This window comes from Mauremys reevesii, linkage group 6 (assembly GCF_016161935.1).
Source record: "Mauremys reevesii isolate NIE-2019 linkage group 6, ASM1616193v1, whole genome shotgun sequence".
In the NCBI taxonomy this organism is placed as follows: domain Eukaryota; kingdom Metazoa; phylum Chordata; order Testudines; family Geoemydidae; genus Mauremys; species Mauremys reevesii.
Window position 1 is genome coordinate 50,634,743 of NC_052628.1, and position 21,798 is coordinate 50,656,540.

The following is a 21,798-nucleotide window of genomic DNA, read 5'->3' on the forward strand; positions in this document are numbered from 1 at the left end:
CTTTCTGGTTAAGCAAGTAGGAGTTGTGAAGCTTGCCTCAGCAGGCTCTTGTATTTCCTTCATCTTCTGAGAGCTGCAGGCAGGAGCTGTGCAAAGCTCAGGGCTGGTTTACACTATGGGGCTAGATCAACCTAAGTTGTGCAACTCCAGCTACGTGCCTAACGTAGCTGGTGTTAACGTACCTTAGGTCAACTTAGGTACCTTAGGTCAATGTACTTTAGGTCGCGCATCGATCCCTCAGTAAGTGGAGACAAGCCCTCAGTGATCTCCAATTCAGAGATGGTGCATGTGAACCATTTTTTCCCTTTTCAGTTATATCCTCTGCAGTTTGGTTTGAATTCTGAGTCCAAATGAAGCTCCAAAATACAAAGCAAATGTCAAAATGGTGTTGAGTTTTGCATAGTTTGGGACACAATCTCCAAATTTTGCACAGTTTATACTGGATTAGCCTGGATTTACCAAAAAGTTTATTAACTTTGGTAAATCTCAATGGAGTTTATGAAAGTTTTACAAAGCTCTAGAACTATCTTACTCACATTAGTAATTTGTGTGTCTGCTGATTGGTAGCTAAAAACTAGAGCAGACTGAAAAAGTTAGCAGAGGACCCTATTTCATGGCTATACTCTTTGAGTAAGTGATCTGCATATTACTACAGCAAAGACCTGAACCAAGTCTTGCAGTCTGTCAGCAACAGGTCAAATAGCTGAAACTTGAGGGAGCTTCCTTCTGACTAAAACAATATTGCTGAGTACATTTCAACTGTAAGTTGCTCTTCTTTTGTCTTTCTATTCATTAATATTTTCACTGAAGGTACTTTTCCATCTTTTCTAGTTTTTTGATGTTGTAATAATCAATCTACATCCATACTTTGAACAATGTATGAGTCACCCTATCTCAAAAGAGATGTATTGGAACTGGAAAAGGTGCAGAAAAGGGTAACAAAAATGATTAAGGGTATGGAATTACTTCCACATGAGGAGAGATTAAAAGACTGAGACTGTTCAGCTTAGAAAAGAGATGACTAAGGGAGGAAATGATAGTGGTCTATAAAATCGTGAATTATGTGGAGAAAGAGAAGAGGAAAGTGTTACTTACCCTTTCACATACACAAGAACAGGGCCGCCCAGAGGGGGGGGGGGGCAAAGGGGGCAATTTGCCCCGGGCCCCGGGCTCCGCAGGGGCCCCCAAGAGAAGAGCGGAAGCTCACGCCTCCGCCCCTCTCCTGGAGCCTCAGCGCATCAAGCGCCGAGTCTCCGGCCGAGCCCCTGAGCCCCGCCCTGCTCAGAGCCGCGTGGTGAGGGGGCGGGGCTGGGAGCTCCAACGGGGCCGGGGCCTGAGCCCCGCCCCGCTCAGAGCGGCGTAGGGAGGGGGTGGGGCTGCGAGCTCCGGGCTGAGTTCCCAGCCCCGCCTCACCACGCGGCTCTGAGCGGGACGGAGCTCAGGCCCCGACCCCCACTCGGGTAAGGGGGCGGGGCGGGAAGCGGGACCCGCCGCCGAAGCGCAGCCTGGTCTTCGGCGGCGGGGGGCCCCTTCTGTTCCGGGACCTGCCGCCGAAGTGCCCCGAAGGCCCGCGGCGGGGACCCCCCCCCGCCACCGAATTACCACCGAAGACCGGGCTGCGCTTCGGCGGCGGGTCCCGCTTCGGCGGTAATTCGGCGGCGGGGGGCTCCCGCCGCGGGTCTTCGGGCCACTTCGGCGGCGGGTCCCGGAACGGAAGGGCCCCCCGCCGCCGAAGACCCCGGGCCCCCGGAATCCTCTGGGCAGCCCTGCACAAGAACCAGGGGTTACCCAATAAAATGAATAGGCAGCAGGTTTAAAACAAACTTAAGAAAATACTTCTTCACATAATGCACAGTCAGCCATTGGTGGATGTATACCTATCTCATAGAACTGAAAGGTCATCAAGTCCAGCCCCCTGCCTTCACTAGCAGGACCAAGTACTGATTTTGCCCCTGATCCTTAAGTGGCCCCCTTAAGGATTGAACTCTCAACCCTGGGTTTGGCAGGCAGGCCAATGCTCAAACCACTGAACTATCCCCTTCCCCCTTCCATGAATTTAACTAATTCTTTTTTGAACCCAGTTATACTTTTGGCCTTCACAACATCCCATAACAATGAGTTTCACAAGTTATTAGCCAAGATGGTCAGGTGGTGATGGTGGTCCCTATACCTCGAACTGTCAGATGCTGGGTCTGGATGACAAGGGATGGATCACTTGAAATTGCCCTGTTCTGTTAATTCTTTCTGAAGTATTTGGCACAGGCCACAGTCAGAAGATAGGATACTGGGCTAGATGGACCACTGGTCTGACCCAGTGTGGCTATTCTTACAGTTGTGTAACCTATAGCTGTATTCTGGCTTATTTCTTTTTATATTACCAAGTCTTTACTTGCAATTTATATTTTGTTTCTGTAAGAACATAAAGAATGTGACTAGACAAAGCTGTTAAAGTGCATATTGAGGCAATTTTAAAAATAACTCTGGATACTGTAATGGCTCTTTTGGGTTTAGAAAATACCTTAAACTTGCATTGGCACAGAACAAACCACATAGTAAACATCCACATGAAAGTTCTTACTACATAGACAGAGGATGGCATATATAATCTAATGTCAGTAAGGGTATAGAAAAGTGACTTAGCAAATTCAGGGCCATGTTGTTCCTCCAGTTCAGTAAGTAGACTAGGATATACCAGAATTCAGGTTGAGAGGCAATTGCTACCCAAATACGTGTTTCCTCCAACAGTGTAAAAGTGAATTAAAGGGGCTCCACAAAGCACGAGATCAGTGGGTATGGAGGATCAGGCCAGGAGTTGGGTTGGAAAATATAGTTAGAGAGAATCTCCTCTCCTTCTGAGAAACTTCAATCTGAAATGAAATTTGATAACCAAGTTATAGATGCTTGAAAATGGAATTTACTTCATAATAGGAGTATTTATACAACTTGAAAGCTACTACCCTGTTAGGTTGTGCCTCAGTGATATTATTAAATGAGTGGCTCTCATGTAGCAAAGAGCTAATTAAATGTGTAAAATGTGTGATCAGGTCCTGGGGGCCTGTCTGAATAATTTACAATGAGTCTCTATCAGGTGTCTCAGTAAAATTCTATCCTTTACTGCCTAATCACTTTAAGGTACCGAGGAATGAATTTTCAAAAGTGAGATATTTCTGTAGTGTTCAAAAGCAGCATGGTAAAAATGTACCCAGAGGCATCTGACTGAGGACTTTGTTTCAATATCAGATTCTGAGAGTTTAATCTTGTTTTGTTTTTTGAGTCCAAGGCAAAACTAAAATTCCCATTTAAAACATTGGACCTCTCTCCACAAACACAAGAAGCATGGGCAACAAGCAACGTGAATCAGAACTGACACTAAATAATGGATGTTAAGATCTGCTAAGTTGGGTGGGATGATTCTCCTAAATGGAATGCCAATATACATGAATGTAATCTATCAACAGACAGAAAAATATGAGAAAGTGAAAGAGTGGTAGCATATGTAGAAAATATTTGCAATGATGGGGGCTTGTCCTTCTCCCACTGAAGGTTGTGGGAGATTTGCAATAGTTTTAGTCAGTAAGTGTAACAGCACACTGGTGAAATTCATTAGGTGAGAACACAAAGAATGAAGAGCAAAAAGAAAAAAGTATCAGAAGCATGTGCTACAGACTATCACAACTGAAGGAGAAAAAGGGCAAACTGTGTGGTCCAACTTCCAAGCTGCAAACTAAGTGCTCATTGGAGGTTTTAGCTATACGGATGTGTGTTAGGTAACAAAAACAGCCAAACATGAATTAAAAGAGATTCTCAATTGCCTATAAGACAACTTTGTGATCCAGAAAGCAAGAGATTCCAACCTAAGGAACTGGAGCTGCTCCTTACTTATGTAGAATTTGAACTAACAGAAAAGCTTTAATGAAGCTAGTGACCATTAATTACTAAAATGCAGCATAGAAGCAAGAAATGGGTTCAAAAAATGAAGCACTGTGAGGGCACTAGATGTCAGGAAACCAAATACTGAGGAATTAAGAAATCTAGTGAGTAAGATGCAATCAAAATGGTAGAGGTTTAAAGTTCATAGAACAGAAAGGGGCTCAGCCTTTGAATCCTGTGGAGATGGAGCATTTGCAGGCAAATTCTTTAAATTCTAGGGACTACCTGTGTGGAGCTGGCTCTCTTTCCATGATGCTTCTCAACCTTTTCATTTGCACGGGCAGCATGGTTCTCCACATACAATAGTACAGAACTCCTTTCTTGAAAGGGGTACAGGCACAGAAATAATGTTAATAATAATCTGAGCAGCATTAACTATTGAATAGATTTCCATAGAATACCAGTGGAGTCTTTAGAGAATATGCTATACACTAGGGGTAGGCAACCTATAGCACGCGTGCCAAAGGTGGCACGTGAGCTGATTTTCAGTGGCACTCACACTGCCTGAGTCCTGGCCACTGCTCTGGGGGCTCTGCGTTTTAATTTAATTTTAAATGAAGCTTCTTAAACATTTTAAAAACCTTATCTACTTTACATACAACAATAGGTTAGTTATATATTATAGATTTATAGAAAGAGACCTTCTAAAAACATTAAAATATATTACTGGCACGTGAAACCTTAAATTAGAGTGAATAAATGAAGACTCGGCACACTACTTCTGAAAGGTTGCTGACCCCTGCTGTAGACAGTGATTGCTCTCTAACTACAACCCTAAAATCATCTACAGCTCCAACTCCAGGGAGATCACATAGATAGGCTCAAACAGAGGGTTCCTGGGGGGAGAGGAACGGGGAATAAGCATACTACAGAGTTATCATACATCTTTGTGAAGCTTTCAGAGCCTTCCCACTCCATGTTACTCTGTTGCTCTCTTTCCTCCCCAACACCTTCCAGAAATGAGGACCATCTGGACTTCAAAATCAGGCAAGTTTGGATGGAAAAAATAAAGGCAGCTAATAAGACAGAAAAGCAGAATGAGTTTAAAACTATCCAGATGCACTAAGGGATAAAGTGTTTTTAAAAAGAACACAAAATACTAAATAAGAAGTAGGTCCAGCAGAGCCTTGAAGAAGCCATGGAGCCATGAAGAAGTATGGCTGCAGCCTAGCCTGATCTCTTTTGCTGACTCCATACTAAGTATTCACAGACCACATCAAATAAAACTCCTCAACATCAACCACAGCGTCTGCACCAAAACAGCACAAGCATGGTCTGTTCTTCCCAACCCAGCTGTAGGGTTTGAGCCCTGAAAAGTTCTCTGCTACTCCCTCCTACCAACAGTAGCATTAGAAAGAGTCTGAGCGCAGGAATTGCCTCACTAACTCATCTCCAGCCTAGCCTGTCCCTCCCACTACAATCATATCAGTTGACATGAAAAGCTCATGAGATTTGTGAACTGGGCTCTCCATGGATACTGAGCAGTTTGCAGAACTGGGGTATAAAATAACAGTCTCTGCAAATCCAAGAATTGTTAAACATGAAGGACAGAAATAAATGATTTAAGAATCTATAACTAAGAGTGGTAAAAGAAAATCAGGAAAAAGAAAATTTAGGAATAACTTCCTAGAATCAATAATCTCCCCAGGGAAATGGCAGAAGCCTCATTATCTGGGACAACCTAGATGTAACACTAGAAAATGCACTCTAGAGCACAGCCCAACATTGACAGGAAAATGGACTGGATGACATAATATGTATTTTTCTGCTCTGTCTTCTATGTTTCTGATAGTCTATGATCTAGGTAAAAAATCTTTAAGCTGTCTGAGGTAATTTTAGTCAGTAATCATGCATTTACATAATTAGTGTAACAGCATTTAATTACATAATTACTGTAAACATGCATAATGATGTAATTAGAATGTGTAATTACTACCTGTAATTACATAATTAGATGTAACAACATAGTAAAACTCTTTATAATAGAATTGGGTATTTGCAACTTTAACTACAGTGATGCTGTTTGGAGTTGCTATAGTGCACAATAATAATGTTGGTACATTACTAAGAGTCCATGTTTTAATATGAACTGAACTAAAGCTAGTTTATGTTTATAGCTCACAAACGAATGCTAAAAGTTATTAAAACAGTGTTTAAGTGCTTAGGGAAGATATGGTGAGCTCCCAAAACAAGGATAATTCAATGATCTGTAGTCAGCACAGATGTTTAGCCACCTGTCCATCCATTTATGTTACCATAAAGTAACCTGAAGCATTATGGGTAGTTACAGACAGTAGTATGATCAAATATTCTAAATGTTTATTTTTCTTTTAAATTATACATAGTATAAATGTTGATGTTAGCAACTATATTGCTTTCCAATTTCTTTTTGCATTCTCTCTTGGTACACTTGGTTTATATTCCTCATTGGGTTTTGCCTCCTACATAAATTATTGGCAGTGTCGAAGAAAAACTGGCTTCCACAGCAGCACTTCTCTTCCCCTTCCCCCAGGAGAATAAGGAACACAATCTTGTAGTACAGGACTGTGAGCCTTTCACATACATACACACACACACAGAAACACACATTTGTAAGCATTTTTCTCATCCTAGGAATAACAATTTTTTGTTACATATCTCTGTCACTACTAATTCCAGCACATTCTTTAGAAATCACATTTAAGTCATAATGAATGTGTTTTTGGAAGTCTACATCAAGGTGACTCAGCAAGCTTTTGAAAAGTTTGTGCTCAATAAATTGATACAAATTATTATAATTCTTCCTAACCCAGCAAAGTTACCCTTTTAAATTCCCCAAGATATTTCCTTGCAAGTCACATTGTTAAGCACTTACTCATGTGAGTAGACCCATTGAAACCAGCACGACCACTCAAAGAGAGAACACAAGTGAGTATCTCTTAAGTTTCAGTACTGCTCTTCTGGTGTTAATGCAAATTTTGCCATTGACTTCTACATATTGGGACCTCAAGGACAGCCAAAAACAAATAAAAGGTGATGTCTCTAAAAAAGCAACAGTCCCTTCAAAAATCCATTCTTTATTATCTAATTATAATATCTACTTTTTAGCAGCAAAGGGTATTGCACTTATATGGCCTGAAATCCCATAAATATTTATTTGATGGTTCTTTATTCTTGTATCCTGCAAGAAATAGGAAGGTGTGATGCTCTGTACCTCAGGGGGAACACCCTGCATGCCCATGTTCATCCTTATAATATGATTGTGTGGTATCCAGTGCAAAGTTTGTTATGTCGGGTTCCTTTGGAAAGCTCATGATGCACTGAGCATTGTTGTGATAGTAATGTTGTAGGTTGTAATGTCATGTATATAGTTATGAGTCTGAAAATATGTCTTCATGGCGTAAAACAAGCCTAGGCAAAACTCTCCAGGAGCAGAGGGGCAGTTCACACCTCATCAGGGCATGTATGGGACAAACCCAGCCCAGGCTCACAGGAACAAAGGACATTGGCCTAGGCAGCAACAAAGGGTCTGTTGGACTCCCGAGTGAGTCACCCTTCTTCCCTTGGTCAGATTGGGACGATAGTGAGGTAATGCTCACCTGACTCTGAAGGGAGGGGGCAAAGCCAAGAGGGAAGAAAGAACATAATAAAAGGGAGATATGTTTGCCATGCTCTCTGTCTCTTCCACCTCCATCTACAGACTGAAGCGCTGATCAAAGGGGAGAGCCTGGCTGAAGGGCAATCAGACAGCTGTGGTGAGAAGTATCTAAGTTTGTAAGGGCATTGAAAGTATTAAGATCAGCTTAAAAAGCAAAATGCATTCATTTAATTTGACCAAATCTGACTTCTTGTGCTTTGACTTATAATCACTTAAAATCTAACTTTTGTAGTTAATAAATTTATTTGTTTATTCTACCTGAAGCCATGTGTTTGGTTTGAAGAGTGTCAGAGACTCATATAAGCACATAACTAGACACTGCAAGATGGAGTTTCCTAGGGTTGTGTCTGGGACTGGAGATATTGGCTAGTGTCATTCAGCTACACAATCCAAGCAGCGGCTGGCCAAAAGTGCTCACTCACGTAACTGGGAACAGTTTACATGCTAGAGGCTGTGCGTGAACAGCTCGGGAGTGGGGGTTCTCACAGTGGAGCAGAGTAAGGCTGGCTCTCAGAGTCGAGGATTGGAGTGACCTCACAGATCACCGGTCCAGAAAATACCAGAGGGGAACGTCACAGAAGGATAACCCCCCACAAGATAGATATGATCCTTTGATGAATTCATAAAGAATCTGTCAGTTACTCCATTTATCAAGTATAAGTACCCTGTAAAATGATCTATCAACAATTTTTATATAACACTTAATGATACAAGAAAATCAAAACATTCTACTCTATCAATCTAATATGTGATGCTTGAATTGGGATTCCATTAATGTGAGCCACCTCTCACACACAGTGCAGCCCTTAATCTTTCCTCCACAAACTCCATGGAAAAACATAAAAATTGAATCTGGAAAAAAAATAATGTATTCTATCTGCTACTAAGCATTAATATGCTGAAGCATATTTTTAACTGTATCAGCAACTTTAACAGCTGTATCATTTTCCTTTGAAAAAGATATGACCCAAGTGTGGAGGCTCTCCTGTCATGCCAGTCAACACTAAATAGGTAGAGACCATCTTGTGATGGTTTTTAGTCCTCCTGGCACAATTTCAGCCTTTCTGAATCTCTACACTAGGATGCACTTCACAGCTGAGAGTCTAGGGTTGTTAAGCAACCAAGAAAACAGGAAGCAAGAGTTATTAAATCTGTTAAAGCTGTTGAGTCAATGTTAGTAACTGTTCTAGAGCAGTTTGCAAACTCTATAAGCATCAGCCTCCCAAAACATAGCCAAATAAATTTAACCTATTAATTCTCTCCAGTATCACATATCTTTTATGGGCTATGTCTATCAGCTCTTTCAAATTTCCCTGCCCTTTTGCCTATTGTAGGACAACAGCTGTAGACCCCTTTGCTTGCAAAATTGGAGACTAAGTTGAAGCCCCTTTAAAAAAGATGCTCCTTCAGTTCATATTTAAGAGGTCCACCCCCCAATTGGTTGAAAGACCATGTACTGCATAATGCACCCAAGGTCTGCCAACTTCATAATCTGCCCATTTTATGTTAATATTGTATTTATCCATACATTAATGATATAGTGGAATCCTGGATGCTATTACATGGTTGTTTCTGTAATACTTTGAGTAAAGAATTTAAACAGGTAGATTTGTAAAATAAAATTGCAGTACTTACTGTATTGGCAGTTCCTTCCCATAAATTCACCTGGACACTCACAGGAATAGTTGGCAACAAGATCTGTACAAATGCCACCATTTTTACAAGGTTCAGCTTCACATTCGTTTACATCTGTGGGAAATACATAGTGTCAGCATTAGCAAAACACTTTAAGAAGTAATAAGTATTTGTTTCATGCACTGTAAATTAGACAGTCATTCTCTAAAGAGCCATATGGATGATATTAGTATCAGAAACATATTTTTGGACAGTAAACATATGTTCAGCAAAGAATGCAAATTGTGCAAAATGTGTTCAAAACAGAGCAATTTTAACAATCAAATCCAATCAAGCACATATAGATTTGGCTAGTTTCAGAAACACATGCTACAATCTTGAAATGTCCCGTTAAACAACAACAGAATTAAATGCTACAATGTGGCTTTGTCACAAGTTCTGAAAAAGGGGCAGTGCATAGTTGTTCTGGTCCAGGAGGAAATGAGGGACCATACAGTGAGTCAGAGGTTCCTCCTTTTCTTCTGGGAAAAGTAATTTGCATCATCATATACCTGGCAGAGATTTCTTCCCCCTGTGTTTGAAAAGAGTAGTAGACTGAAAGATTCATCTATTCTCTGCCTCTACTCACCCATTCCATGCCCACCTGCATGGGGGAGAATAGCAGCTGCTGAAGATTGTTCCCCTCTTCCCCGGCAATGTAACCCTGCCCTGCAACAGGTAGCCTATGTAGGGAAGTAAAGCAGCAACTGTGCCCTCTCCTTGTGTGGGCACATAGTGCAGGTCAAAATTGTGCCCTAAATAAATAATCCAATTAGCTCAGAGAGTAACTAATTCATTCTACTTTTAGAACTGTAGCTGTTTTTCTTTTAGCAACAGCTGCCAGTTAAGAATGTCTCTCAGTTCATCTTAATTCATTTAAAAAAACCCTCTAATTGACAATCTAATTGTTTTAGTGTCTAAATAATTCCCTTTCTGTGCATGACTTAGTCAGTAAATAAGAACTAACAGCTTGATCTAATAGCTTATAAATTTTATTAAATTCAAAAGGCAGTAGTTAGCTAATTTTATTTGGGAGCTTCCAGAGTTTGATACTGCAGGGAAGAGGTGTCTTTCAACTTTTGTTGAACTTGACAGGGAGTGCAGAAAGGAAGTTCTAGCTCAGTAATTCTCAACCTTTTCTATACTGTGACCCATTTTGCAACAGAAAACATTTCAGGATTCCCTGTCCCCTTTAGGCATTTAGGAAATGGGGTGTAGTCAGACCCTCCCCAAGTTGAGAACCCATGTCCGAACTCAGTGGTCTGGGGCCTGCTGGGGGGCCGCGAACAGGTTTCAGGGGGTTTGCCAAGCAGGACCAGTGTTAGACTTGCTGGGACCCAGGGCAAAAAGCTGAAATCCAGTGCATGGGGCTGAACCCTGGGGCCCTGAGCCCCACCACCTGAGGTTGAAGCAGAAGCCTGAGCAACTTGGCTTCATGGTGCTTCCTGTGGCATGGGGGCCCTGGGCAATTGCCCAGCTTGCTACCCCTTAACTCCAGCCCTGGCTTTTATATGCAGAAAACCAGTTATTGTGGCACAAGTGGGCTGTGGAGTTTTTATAGCACGTTTCGGGGGCGGGGGTTAAAGAAAAAGGTTGAGAACCCCTGTTCTAATTTAAACCACAAAGCTGCAGAAAATGGTTGCATTAGATCACCAGACAAAGTTCACAATGTGACACCTCTTAATAAACCAATGTGTTTTGGGCCTTAAAGATATTTTTTCTATAAATAGCAGTGCACTCAAACAGGACACAAGTGACAAGCTTCAAGTTTATACAAACAAATACTCAATATGGGTGTGTTAATCAGGTATTTGTATATATGCAGCATGAGTTAGTGGATGGATATACCTTTCTGTGAAGTTCTGACCCCAAAATCTTTGTTGGGAACTTATATATCTGAGTATGACATATGTATATATTGCACTGTAAAGAACTCAAAAGTCAGTAAATGAGAAATTAAAGGTTGTACACACAATCCTATCTGTGCTCCCTGTGTGCTTTTCAATATGACAATCTTCAATGACATGAAGCTCATGCTATTTCTCAAATAATGAAATGTATCATCATACATTTCCCCCCCTCAACCACCTTACAAACCGCACAATCAATATTGGGCCCCACTGTACACTTTCATTAAATTTTCACTGCACAGCCCCGTTAGCCCTCTATGCCTATGCTTCATTGTTTCCTTAGCTACCCCTTTTTATCTAGTTTAGCAAATAAACTCTTGCAGTATCTACCATATATATGCAGAGTGCTATTTTCAATGAGTATTAACTTGGTCAAATCAAAACCAGTTTTACCAGAAAGCTTAAAGATGCTTCCTTTCAATAAGGGCCATTTTCCATGCTAAATTTCAATTTTCTACCCACGTGGTTTCATTTATGAGAAGTTCAGAAAAAAAAGTTGCTGGAATTGTATTTTGAATAGAGAAAGGAATTTTAGACAGCCTCATTACAGACAGTAATATGAGTGTAGTACATTCATGTTCTGCATATATGCAGAATGGCACAGATCCATACGATTTCCCTTGTCTTGGATCTTACCATATTTAGAGCTGAGCTAGATGAAAAATGTCTCAAATCATAAGAGTGAGTTCCTGTGAATTGTTTGTTTCAGTAAGCACATTAGATAAATTGCATTCATGACATGTGACACAGCTACACATGTTTTTAGCATAAGTATGCTTATAAGTGATACACATTGCTGAAACCTTTCACTTTTTAGGTGAAACCACTCATTTTGACTATTTGAACACAAGTGCTTTGGACATGTTTAACTGTTCCAACATTCTATTGGTAGTATGAATGCATTTGAGCAGAGACTGTGGCTGTCTACTCAAAATACATAACACAGGCTATTTCATATGTTGAGGCTATGCACATAAACGGAGAACTTTAGAATCCATCTCTGGAAACTGACCAGATGCACACTTCTGTTGCCTCTTTTGTTAAGTAGGTAGATTTCAGAGCAAAACAGGTCAGTTCCCTGTTGAAGCAGAAATCAGTTACACTGTGTCAAGATATTCTCTTAGTGTAATTTGTTTATTTCTAACAATTACACCTGTCCTGATTCTTTGACCAGAGATGGTCCCAAACTGCACACAGGCAACCCTCTTGCAAAAAACCCTCAATTAAAACACCACTGCCCTTTCATCAGTTCTCTCCGGCCTTCAATACAATTAACTTAGGTTTGAACAGAGACTGAGAATGGCTTGGTCATTACAGTAATTGAATCTATTTCCCCATGTTAAAGTATCCTCACACCTTCGTGTCAATGATCCGAAATGGGCCATCTTGATTATCACTTCAAAAGTTTTTCTCCCCTGCTGATAATAGCTTTTCTTAACTAATTAGCCTCTTACAGTTGGCATGGGTACTTCCACCTTTTCATGTTCTCTGTATGTACAAATACCTTCTACTGTGTGTTCCATTCTATGCATCCGATGAAGTGGGCTGTAGCCCATGAAAGCTTATGCTTAAATAAATTTGTTAGTCTCTAAAGGTGCCAAAAGTACTCCTGTTCTTTTTGTTCCATGTTCCTGCTTCAACCTGAAGGCTATACTAGGGAAACCTGCTAGACAAAGCTGCTCACCTAGGATCACATCAAAAGAGGAGCCTGAGCATTCAACTCTTCTGTTGTGCAGTTGCTTTGCAATACAGTTGAATCTGAGGAGATGTTTGATTGCCCAGCAAACACTGCTTTACCACACAATCTGCCTAAATGACTGTCTGGATGTGGTGAGAGTTTCATCCAGAGTACTTATACTTCAGTAACTCATAACATGCATGACATTAGTACCTTTCACTATAAAATTTGTATAGGCATGACATGTCAGTTGGGCCAGATTGTGCTCTCAGGGCTTGGCTACACTTACAAATTTGCAGCGCTGCAGCAGGGTGACAAACTCTCTCCAGCCAGCGCTTTGCGCGCTGCGCGCTGCGCCAGTGTGTGCCAAAGCCGCCGCCGCTGCTGGCGCCCAGCGCTGTCGCCCTCCCACCACGGAGGTGGAGAGAGGAGGCGCTGGGGCGCGCTCTCAGCGCGCTGGCGCTGACGACTTAGCGCTTCAAGCGCTGCGCAGCGCCAGCAGCGCTGTAAGTGTAAAAAGCCTCAGTTACAGAGGTGCATCCCTAGTTTTTTCCCCATTGTATATTTCACATTATAGTGTTTCTATGTACTTTACTGGTTAATGGGACAACATTTATTTTGTAGCATCACAAATCCATATATCATTCTAGAGTTTGGGGTTCTGCATATAGATCCATGACAGACCTGACAAATGTTTAAAATTACACATAGCTAGAGTGTTCACATATCAACTACATATCTGAAGGGATCAAGGACATGAGTTATCCTGGTATGGTTAGTGAGACAAGGTGAGTGAGGTACTCTAATATCTTTTATTGGACCAAGTTCTGTTGGTGAGAGAGACAAGCTTTTTACACAGAGCTCTTCTTCAGGTACCTAGGATTACTGCCATTAACTTGCACATAAATTTGGCTCCAGCTCTAACTGTTTCAAATCATAGAATCGTAGGACTGGGAGGGACATTGAGAGGTCATCTAGTCCAGTTCCCTGCACTCAGGGCAGGACTAAGTCACAAAAATAATTTGGAAGTGAGGGAGCTTGCTAATTTTACGTGGTGTGTTTGTAGCTCCTGAGATCTTTTCTCTTGAGGACAGATGCATACTAATGGGCCTTCAGTTCATATGAAGGCCGCTCAGTCCCTTTAACAAGCCAAATTCCAGAGTTCTACTTAGAAATTAACGGTCACACATGACCCCTAGGGTCCTATACTTCATTCTTGTCTTATTATTTGCTGCCTATAAAGGGATCAAATATTGGAGTAATAAAGGTTCCCTAGATTATTACCTTAATTTCAGCCTACTCAGAGAGAAAAGTAACTCATTGTCCTGGAAATAAAATCTGTCACTAGCTAATGACCAAAGAATAGAAACTGCTCAGTGATAAATTAAATTCTTTATATGTATTTATAAAATTTAACTAGGTACTTATCTGCCTTTTTAAACAAAACCCATTACTCTTATGTTTTCTTCAGGTTGTTCATCATTTTAATACAAGCTAATGCCTCTGTGAAAAAAATCAAGGTCACCGTGAACTGGAAAAAAAAGCAAACTCTTTCATTTGGTGACTTTAAAATGGTAATTTATCCTTTTAAGAGCTTTTCTGATTCAAGATTATCAAGATTTTAGATTTCTCTGGTTTGTCATTAATAGATAAATATGAAGGAAAAAATGCACGATTGTACAACATATTCCATGTGGTCTGTGAGCTTACTTAGAACATAGTTTGAATTTTAAGTATCAGACATTTTCACACTAATCCTCATATTCTAGCTCTAGTGAGCAATTAGCTATGATCAGTGTGGAAAGATGGAGGCTTTTAATTATTCTATCTGTCAGTTAGTTAGAGCTAGCTAGTGTATATTGTAGAAGCTTCTATCATATATTTTCAGCAACTCCAGCGGCAATGGGCCCCTCAATCCAACCAAATTGACTGTGTAAAGTTACATCTGATGTGAAGAAAGACTAGTTCACTTTTGAGACAAGTGCAGGCTTCTACCGAAAGGAAAATGAACTTAAATGTACTTAAGATGAGAACATGGATTATAAAAAAGTTATTTAATTTACAGTTTATTATATTGTTTTGATGTGAACATTTAAATGTAGTTTATTTAATGAAATATAATATCTAAAAATTGGGGTCAGATTCTGGTCAAACTGCCAGCACTGCTAATTATGATATGAAGCATTTCAATATTTAAAGTCTATTTCCTCCTTCTTAAATAGAAATATCTTATATTAATCGTTGTCATCTTGTCACGATTAAGAGTTTGTGTAGATAACAATGTTTGAGCAATTTAACAAATTCTAGAATTCTTAGAGCAGGGGTGGGAAAACCTTTTGGCCTAAGGGCCACATCTGGGTATGGAAATTGTATGGCGAGCCATGAATGCTCACAAAATTGGGGGTTGGGATGTGGGAGGGGGTGAGGGCTCCGGCTGGGGGTGCGGGCTCTGGAGTGGCACCAGAAATGAGGCATTCAGGATGAAGGAGGGGGCTTCAGGCTGGGATAGGGGCTGGGGTGTGAACTCTCTGGCTGGGGGTGCGGGCTCTGGGGTGGGGTGGGGGATGAGGGGTTGGGGGTGCAGGAGGGTGCTCCAGGCTGGGACTGAGGGGTTTGCAGGGTGGGAAAAGGATCAGGGCTCGGGCAGGGAGCAGGTTCCCGACAAATGGGAGCTGTGGGAGCCGCGCTTGGGGTTGGAGCAGTGTGTGGAGCCCCCTGGCTGCCCCTACAAGTAGGAGCCAGAGGGGGGACATACCGCTGCTTCTAAGAGTCGTGCGGAGCCATGGCATGTGTGGAGTGGGGTCAACCCCTGACACTGCTCTCTGGCTGGAACGCCAGCATGGGGCAAGCCCCTGACCCTGCTCCCCGGTGGGAGATTGAGGGCCAGATTAAAATGTCTGGAGGGCTGGATGCGGCCTCAGGCCATAGTTTGCCCACCCCGTCTTAGAGCAATTCTTCCTAAAGAAGATGCAGTTAAAACAGCCATCCAGTTTCTTGTGGTTGTTAAACAAGAATACTACATCTAATATATATAGTTACTGTCTTGTCTTCACTAGGCGAAAAGGTATGTTCTTAACTCAGGTTAACTAACACAAAGTAAAATCCTAACAAAGACAAGGCACTTTATAATTTTCACACAAGTTTGCAGGTCAAGGTAAACCCATGGATACCCCATAGTCATTAAGACCTTTTCTATGGGTACATCCAGACTACCCGCCATATCGGCGGGTAGCGATCGATTTCTCGGGGATCGATATATCGCATCTCGTCTAGACGCGATATATCAATCCCCAAACACGCTCCCCATTGACTCTGGAACTCCACCAGAGCGAGTGATGGCAGGGGCGGCTCTAGGCATTTTGCCGCCCCAAGCATGGCAGGCAGGCTGCCTTCAGCGGCTTGCCTGCGGAGGGTCCACTGGTCCCGCGGCTTCAGTGGACCTTCCGCAAGCGTGCCTGCAGGAGGTCCTCTGAAGCCACGGGACCAGCGGACCCTCTGCAGGCAAGCCGATGAAGGCAGCCTACCTGCTGCCCTCGCGGGGCCGGCAGAGCACCCCCCGCGGCTTGCCGCCTCAAATACGCGCTTGGTGTGCTGGGGCCTGGAGCCGCCCCTGAGTGGCGGTAGCAGAGTCGACGGGGGAGCCGCGGATGTCGGATGTATTCCCGTAGCAAAAAACTGAACAGGTCTAGTATGGCAGAGGACAGGGTCAAGGTACCCAACTGATGTGTGGATGGAATCTCCAACAAAAATGAAAGCCGTCTTCCCCACAGTAGAATCTCCTCCCTGGTGCAAGTATCAGAGAGGTAGCCGTGTTAGTCTGGTTCTGTAAAAGCAGCAAAGAATCCTGTGGCACCTTATAGACTAACAGACGTTTTGCAGCATGAGCTTTCGTGCGTGAATGCCCACTTCGTCGGATGCCCACTCCCTGGTGCAGCTGCTCCTTAGGCACAGGAAGTTTCCACTCCCTTTTATAGGTAAACAAGTCATTTTTCTGACGAAAGCTGCTCATCAAGAGCAAAGAACAAACATAGGATGATATATAGATTTATAGTGACTGTTTTTCCCAATTGATTGCTTCAAACAATGGAAGTGTTGATAATTTGCCTTAGATATATTTTAGGGTGACCAGATGTCTCAATTGTATAGGGACAGTCCAGATTTTGGGGGCTTTTTCTTATGTAGGCACCTATTACCCCCCACCCCATCCTGATTTTTTACACTTGCTATCTGGTCACCCTAGTATATATGCCCCTGATTACCTTGATGTATTGACACTTTGCCTTAGAACTATCTGCCTTTGTTTGCTTTATATTTTTTCTTATATACAATAATTCTAACGGACTAAAATGATTTACTTAAGTGTTCCATTCTCACCTGTGCTTTACTGACCGAGGGTCTTTGCCTAAACTTGCGTGGAACCTACAAATAAATAAATAATGACAGGGTGCTACTATTAGTAATTGTCACAGGGTAGCTGGTCCCTGTGAATAGAACTGAGCCCCACTCCCCTGTGTCAGAGCAGGAGAGTCCAATCCAGCCAGTTAAAGAGGGAGGTGAAGGCAGTGATTGGGACAGGCTGTGCCTGGGGAAGGGATTCCATGATATAGTGTAGTGGAGCAGAGCAGAGCAGAGCGGAATTAACTCCTGTGGTGAGTCCCTGGGGCAAAGGGTGAGGTGCTCAGGGAAGCAGTCCTGGGGCTACTGCTCCAGGAAGGGAGCAGAGCTGTTTAGAACTAGGAAGCTGCCAGAAGCAGGAGCACCAGAGACTCCTGGGAGGGGAGGCCATGAAGCCTGAGAGAAAGGAGTGAGTTAAGACTGTTTCCTATTGCTTTACTTGCCCGTGTTAAGAGAATAATACGTCTTAAAGGAGACTGGGCATGACAGTGTTTGGAAGCTGGGGAGAAGCTCTGCCCTGTGACAGTAATAATGTAAGATTATCAGACTTTTTATTTCTTTAAGTTGTCCTTAAACATGCATTATAATGTAAGGGCACAATACTTTTCCTCTAAAAAATATTAAAAGACAATACAGGGGATATTAAAGAACAAACTGGGACCAACAAAACACAAGTTACAGAATCTTAAGCATGAGAGAAAACAACTCACAATAGCTCTTCAGCTCACTAAGGAGGAAAGGGAATGCTTACTCTTCATGGTCCATGACCTCAAGTCTGAGGTAGAAATTCTGCATGCAGAGATAGAAAGGCCTATGCATGCAGGGACCTTGAAATCCAGGCGATGAAGACTGTATGTTGCTTGTGCCTGGTGAGAATGGAAATGTGACCCTGATCCCATTGCAATAAGACTGAAGGCAACTGGGACTAGGGGTTTGTGCATGAGCAATTGTGCTAAGGTTCCTGGCAATAGGACAATACTCTGGGTATGTCCACATTGCAGTGTAAACCAAAGGTTGAGTCAGCAGACCGTGGGTTGGCTTGAGTTTCTACACGGATAGTCAACCCTAGGTTAAGAATTTTCTAAGCCAGGCCTGAATTCAGGGCTTCAGCATCCAGACCACAGAATGCAGACCTGAGTGCAACCAACCATATCCAAGACTTCTTAGTGCCCACCTGAAATGTGGCTGCTCTAGCTCTTTATTCATGGTGCATTGTGGGAAAACACGACTGCCCACCAAATGTGACTGTCCAGAGGACAAAGAAAGTCAGCCAATGGGATACAGGGATACTTCTGGCAGATTCCCAGAGCACAAATCCAGTGGGGCTGTGTGTACACTACAAAGCAATAGTGTCCTGGCTTGACTCAGGTTCGGCCCCTCCATCCCCGTGGGATCCTGGGTCCCTGGATCTGAGCCCTTGGTTAATGTGATTAGTATGTAGATGGGGAGGGGAAGGGAGGCTTGAGTCTGAGTTCAAATCCTGGGCTCATGCTGCAGTGTAGACATACCCTAAGTGGCCTGGAGGACTTTTGGTGAAGTGCTGTATGGCATCTTTGTGATATGTTAAAACGCTAAGGGGAGTGTTTTGTTTGGTCAGGAGGAATTTGGGGCTCCTAGAGTGTGAGAACAAGAGACTCCTCAGAGGGGTGGCCCCAAAGCCTGAGAGGAAAGAGTGAATTAAGATTGTTTTCTATTGCTTTACTTGCTTGTTAAAAAATAACCCTTGTTAAAGGAAACTGGGCATGGAAGCAAGCGTTTGGAAGCTGGGGGAAAGCCCCACCCTGTGACAATAATAATGTAAGATTATAAGACTTATTAGTCCTTTAAATTGTCCTTAAATATTTATTATAATGTAGGGACACAAAGTACTTTTCCTCTAAAATAACAGAAAATACAAATGAATATATAATTTCACAATCATTTTTATGCAGTCTTTTCCCCCATGTTGTTATTAAACAAGAGTAAAACAATTTTCCCTAAAGAGAAAATTACACCTATAGAAAAAAACAAAAACAAACCACATCAAGGGCGCAGATTCTTAACTGGTGTAAAACATTGGCTTCTATATGGAGTTATGCTTCTGCATACCATCTGAGGATTTGGCTCAAACTGAGCAGTCTGAAGATCAAAATCTCATTGTACATTAGTAAACAAAAGACATTTTCCCCCCTCCTTGACAAACATTATTCCAGCTCTTTCAAATCCAATGATAAAGGTGTGCTGATGACTAATCACTGGATTCATATACTTTTAACAACAGATATAATATTTTTGACATAACACAGAGAAACAGATCTTGAAATACTTGGCTTTCTGTCTGAGTTTAGCCTTGGCAATTTTTATAGATGGAGTTGTTGATCAAATAGCTGGGGGCTTTAGAGATGATTTACCTAGATACTTTAAAGTTGTTTTTCTAGTTCTTCTGTTATGGTGTTTATTGTGTAGAAGCACTGAAAGATTTAATGAAGCAAAGAATGAGGTGTCATATGATTAAGATCATACAGAATGCCTTGTTTGTGGACTCTACCGAACACAAAAATCTACAGTGGAATGTTGATGTGTCTAAGGAGCCAAATGTGGATTTAAAAAAATTCTATAATTACTAGGAAAATGAGATTTAAAATAAGATATTCTTGTTAATATAAGGTTGTAGCAGTAAGCTATAGTACAGAACAGAGACAAAATTCTCTGTAGGTAGAAACTGGGCCAGCTCCACTGAAGTGAATTGAGCTTTACCATATTTATGCCAGCATAGAATTTGACCCAAGATATTCAATGAAAATAGAATTCAAGAGTGTTCTCCTAAGAGTGAGCTACTTACTGAAACAATGAAATGTGAAGGACCCAAAAATCTCATGGATCAAAAGCAAGATGACAGTTGATAAAATACTTACAATAAATGTCACTTTATATTTAAATTTCTATTTCTCAGAATATATGATTTATGAAAATAGTTCCAAGTCGCAAGGTTATAATGATTTTTCTCTATGTATCTTTGGGACTTGCATTTAAAATTGAATGAATAAGCATCAACTAAAGGTTAGGAAAGGTCAAAAGTAGGACGTTTAAGCACTGGTTTAAAGATATGTAAGAGCTGAGTATTATCATTATTACTTCCAGTTTAAAGCTAGATCCAGATTGGCTCCTGGACAAGTCTTCTTGATATCAGATAGATAGTGTCATTATTTGAAAGTGCAAACTAGTAGTTAGATATCTAACTACAAACATGAGTGTTTCAATTTACCACTGGGACAAAAATCACAGCAGAATTATTTTGCTGGTTAAAAATGTGCCCTTAAACAGAGGCTACTTGAGAAAATATGGATAGGTATTCCTGATAAATTGCAACAGATCACATTAGAGATGAACTGAATGTAAGAGCCAGCTTCAACACCGGACAGTCTTTTCTAACTACCAGTAATTTTTTCAGAATTTTGGGGCCAGTATTTTCTGACAGCTGGTTTCTTGCCTTCAAATGGAAATAGCTTTGCTACACCATGGCCCTAATGATATATTGAAAGTATCTCACTGTTCAGAAATATCCTGATTATTTGATTTTTGAAGACACTGAAAGGCAATTGCACTCAGGGATGAGGAAAGTAAACACAAACCACTTACTGCCCACAAATACACAACATTATTATGCCTCTAGTTTTATGCTGCCATAAGTAGTCTTCCTATTAAATTCTGTTGACACATGTGCGATATGAGATTTCTGGTAAACACTGTCTAGAATAATCTATTGTGGAACAATCTTCCAGATTATGCATTAGGACCCTTCCTGAGTCTTTCAGCAGAAGACAAGTACTCTTCAGATAATGCTATCCCCAGTTAAGAAGAGTGTCAATATTCTGTCAAGTAAGAGACTTACTAGAGCTGTGTTTTGAAGCTAGAAAGAGGCATCTTTAAGAAACAAACAAACAAACACTTAAAAGTAGCCTTATGCATTGGGCAAATGTTTGGTTGGGCAGTGTGTTGAAGTAAGTGTGAATCTGTAAATCACCCTCACAGCCAGCTATGGAAATTAAGATCCAAACATGTGAAAGGAAGGATTTTGAAAGAAGTTCCATTAGCTTTCTACTTTGTAGAAATCTATCAACATTTTCAGCTTCAGCATTTTTCCTACCATAATAGATCTGTTTCTCATTTGGAGGGCAATGCCCATTAGTATCTATTATTTATCTACAGCTACGTACCTTCACTTACAGCCACATAGTAATATGACATAATTCCCATTATTAATAATGGGACAATATCTAAAACCCTTATGTATCAGGATAGCATACCCTTATATATATGCCCATAGGGCCCTAAGTGAAGATCACAGGGAGAGAAATAATACATATTAATGGCTAGCCTTCTCTGAATGACACACATTAAATGCTACAAATACTAAATGAATATGCATAAGCAAAGATATGAAATCTCAGCAGAAAATATAAGCTAGTTTCATGCATACTTAGGGATATTGTGACAGCTAGATAAATACTTACTGTTAATGGGAATCACATGAATCAGTCTCAAACACAGATGAAAATATATACCCTTCCACCTGCTACTTTGGTACTGAACTC

General features: G+C 41.4%; 1 protein-coding gene across 1 annotated transcript in view; it reads right to left on the reverse strand.

The window, feature by feature from the left end:
* Window positions 1-21,798, reverse strand: part of EDIL3 (EGF like repeats and discoidin domains 3) — a 329,399-nt gene that overhangs the window by 182,736 nt on the left and 124,865 nt on the right. The window contains exon 6 of the mRNA XM_039544460.1: window positions 9,203-9,316. Within this exon, the coding sequence (XP_039400394.1) occupies window positions 9,203-9,316 (114 nt within the window). The remainder of the gene's footprint in view (window positions 1-9,202; window positions 9,317-21,798) is intronic.